Source organism: Sinocyclocheilus grahami, unplaced genomic scaffold, assembly GCF_001515645.1.
Source record: "Sinocyclocheilus grahami isolate Dianchi unplaced genomic scaffold, SAMN03320097.WGS_v1.1 scaffold674.1, whole genome shotgun sequence".
Taxonomy (NCBI): domain Eukaryota; kingdom Metazoa; phylum Chordata; class Actinopteri; order Cypriniformes; family Cyprinidae; genus Sinocyclocheilus; species Sinocyclocheilus grahami.
Window position 1 is genome coordinate 1,130,787 of NW_015505853.1, and position 2,186 is coordinate 1,132,972.

The following is a 2,186-nucleotide window of genomic DNA, read 5'->3' on the forward strand; positions in this document are numbered from 1 at the left end:
AAAGCTTGACCCTGCTGATTAATAGGCAGATTTCTCTTCCATTTAGTGCACTGGGGAAGAATCATTTGCCAAGACCAAGACTGTGAAACAGGTCTCTTTGGTTTTCAAGAGTTGCATTTCCATTGGAAAGCAATCCTGCTCTGGACTGTTTTTGGCACTTTTTTTATCATTTAACGCTATATATTCAGATTTACAATCAGTTCATCCCTTATAAAGCATTGAATCAAACTGTCATTTGGAAGCAATTGGATTTTTTCCTGTGTCAGGTTTACAAAATATTGGAAATGCAAATGCCTTCAAAGATAACAGAGCTGGGTTAAAAAGGCAACTGCTCCAACCAGCACAGTAAAGCTTGACCCTGCTGATTAATGGGCGGATTTATTTTCCATTTAGTGCGCCAGGGAAGAATTATCTGCCAAGACCAAGACTGTGAAACAGGTTTCTTCGGTTTTCAAGTGTGCCATTTCTATTGAAAAGTGATCCTGTTCTGGACTTTTTTGGAAATTTGAATCATTTAGTACTGCTTCTTCAGATTTACAATCAATCGGAGAAGAATCATTTGCCGAGACCAAGACTGCAAAACTAGGTCTCTTCGGTCTTCAAGAGTTGCATTTCCATTGCAAAGTAATCCTGCTCTGGAGCTTTTTTGGCACTTTGTATCATTTAACACTGTTTCTTCAGATTTACAATCAACATGACCCTTGCAAAGCAGTGAATCCAACTATCAGTTGGGAGTAATTGGCTTTTTTGTAGAATACTTTCTTTTCACTTTGTTCAAGTTTACAAAATATAGGGAATGCAAATGCCTTCAAAGTTCACTGAACTGGGATGAAAAAGCAACTGCTCCAACCAGCTCAGTAAGGCTTGGCCAGCTACTTCGAGAGTCTTTTGAACCCAAGTGCAACAGAGAGGACAACATTGGTGTGAGTGAGTGTATGCGGTGGTGGCCCTCAGCATGGTGTTGCCACCACCGGACAAGCGGCATGTGTGTCTTACCACCTTTGTCATCATGACCAGCATGGCATTCATGGACGCCTACCTGGTGGAGCAGAATCAGGGGCCACGAAAGATCGGCGTCTGCATCATTGTCCTTGTTGGGGACGTCTGCTTTCTCATCGTCCTTCGCTATGTGGCGGTTTGGGTTGGAGCAGAAGTGCGGACGGCTCGACGAGGATATGCCATGATCCTTTGGTTCCTCTATATCTTCGTGTTGGAGATCAAGCTTTACTTTGTCTTCCAGAACTGTAAGGCTGATCGCAAGAGTCTGGAGACTGTTGCCCGGAAGGCTTTGACTTTATTGTTGTCCATTTGTGTGCCAGGCCTCTACCTGGTTCTGGTGGCTCTGGACAGCATGGAATACATCCGTACCTTTCGGAGGAAGGAGGACATGAGGGGTCGGCTCTTCTGGGTGGCTTTGGACTTGCTGGACCTGCTGGATATGCAGGCAAACCTTTGGGAGCCGCAGCGGACGGGTTTGCCCATTTGGGCGGAAGGTTTGATGTTCTTCTACTGCTACATTTTGCTTCTGATTCTTCCCTGCGTGTCCCTGAGCGAGATCAGCATGCAGGGCGACCACGTGTCTCCCCAGAAGATGATGCTCTATCCTCTTCTCAGTCTGGTTACCATCAATATCGTCACCATCCTCATACGTGGCGTCAACATGGTGCTGTTCCAGGACAGCCGGGTTTCCACCATCTTTGTCGGCAAGAATGTGGTGGCAATTGCGACCAAGGTATGTACCTTTCTTGAGTACCGGAAACAGTCGCGAGAATTCCCAAATCGAGAGAACGCAACCGGAATTCCTATGGAAGTCCAGCAGAACTCGATGGGACACGGACAAGCTCTGCCAAATGCCACAAGCCTCCCACATGAACCCACTCCAGCACGGGAGATTATGGATACATGACCAAGGAACCAAAATAGAGTATTGAGCCAACAAGGAGCATTCGAACCACCAGATATGAACTGATTAACTGTTTTGAGGTACTTTGGTCCAGCAGTATGAGGTGCTCCGTCCTCTTCTGGACTGAGGTAAATCAGCCAAATATGAGCTGTGTTGTTCAACGAAAAACATTCAGTGTTTTATAATTCATTCACCACAGTTTGCAATGAAGAACCAAGTGCTGTTTTCTTTCTGTAAAGTAGCAGAATGACTGTGGTGCAAAATACCTTTCCTGTTTGAGAGA

General features: G+C 45.5%; 1 protein-coding gene across 1 annotated transcript; it reads left to right on the forward strand.

Moving 5' to 3' along the window:
• The first annotated feature begins 467 nt into the window (after positions 1-467).
• Positions 468-1,952, forward strand: LOC107559097 (transmembrane protein 121-like). Its single transcript, XM_016242825.1, has one exon. The coding sequence runs from the start codon at positions 956-958 to the stop codon at positions 1,904-1,906; it is 951 nt and encodes a 316-aa protein (XP_016098311.1). The 5' UTR covers positions 468-955; the 3' UTR covers positions 1,907-1,952.
• The last annotated feature ends 234 nt before the right edge of the window (positions 1,953-2,186 follow it).

Coding starts and splice junctions, on each gene's coding strand:
- LOC107559097 (XM_016242825.1), top strand. CDS start 956: ATGGTGTTGCCACCACCGGACAAGCGGCATGTGTGTCTTACCACCTTT.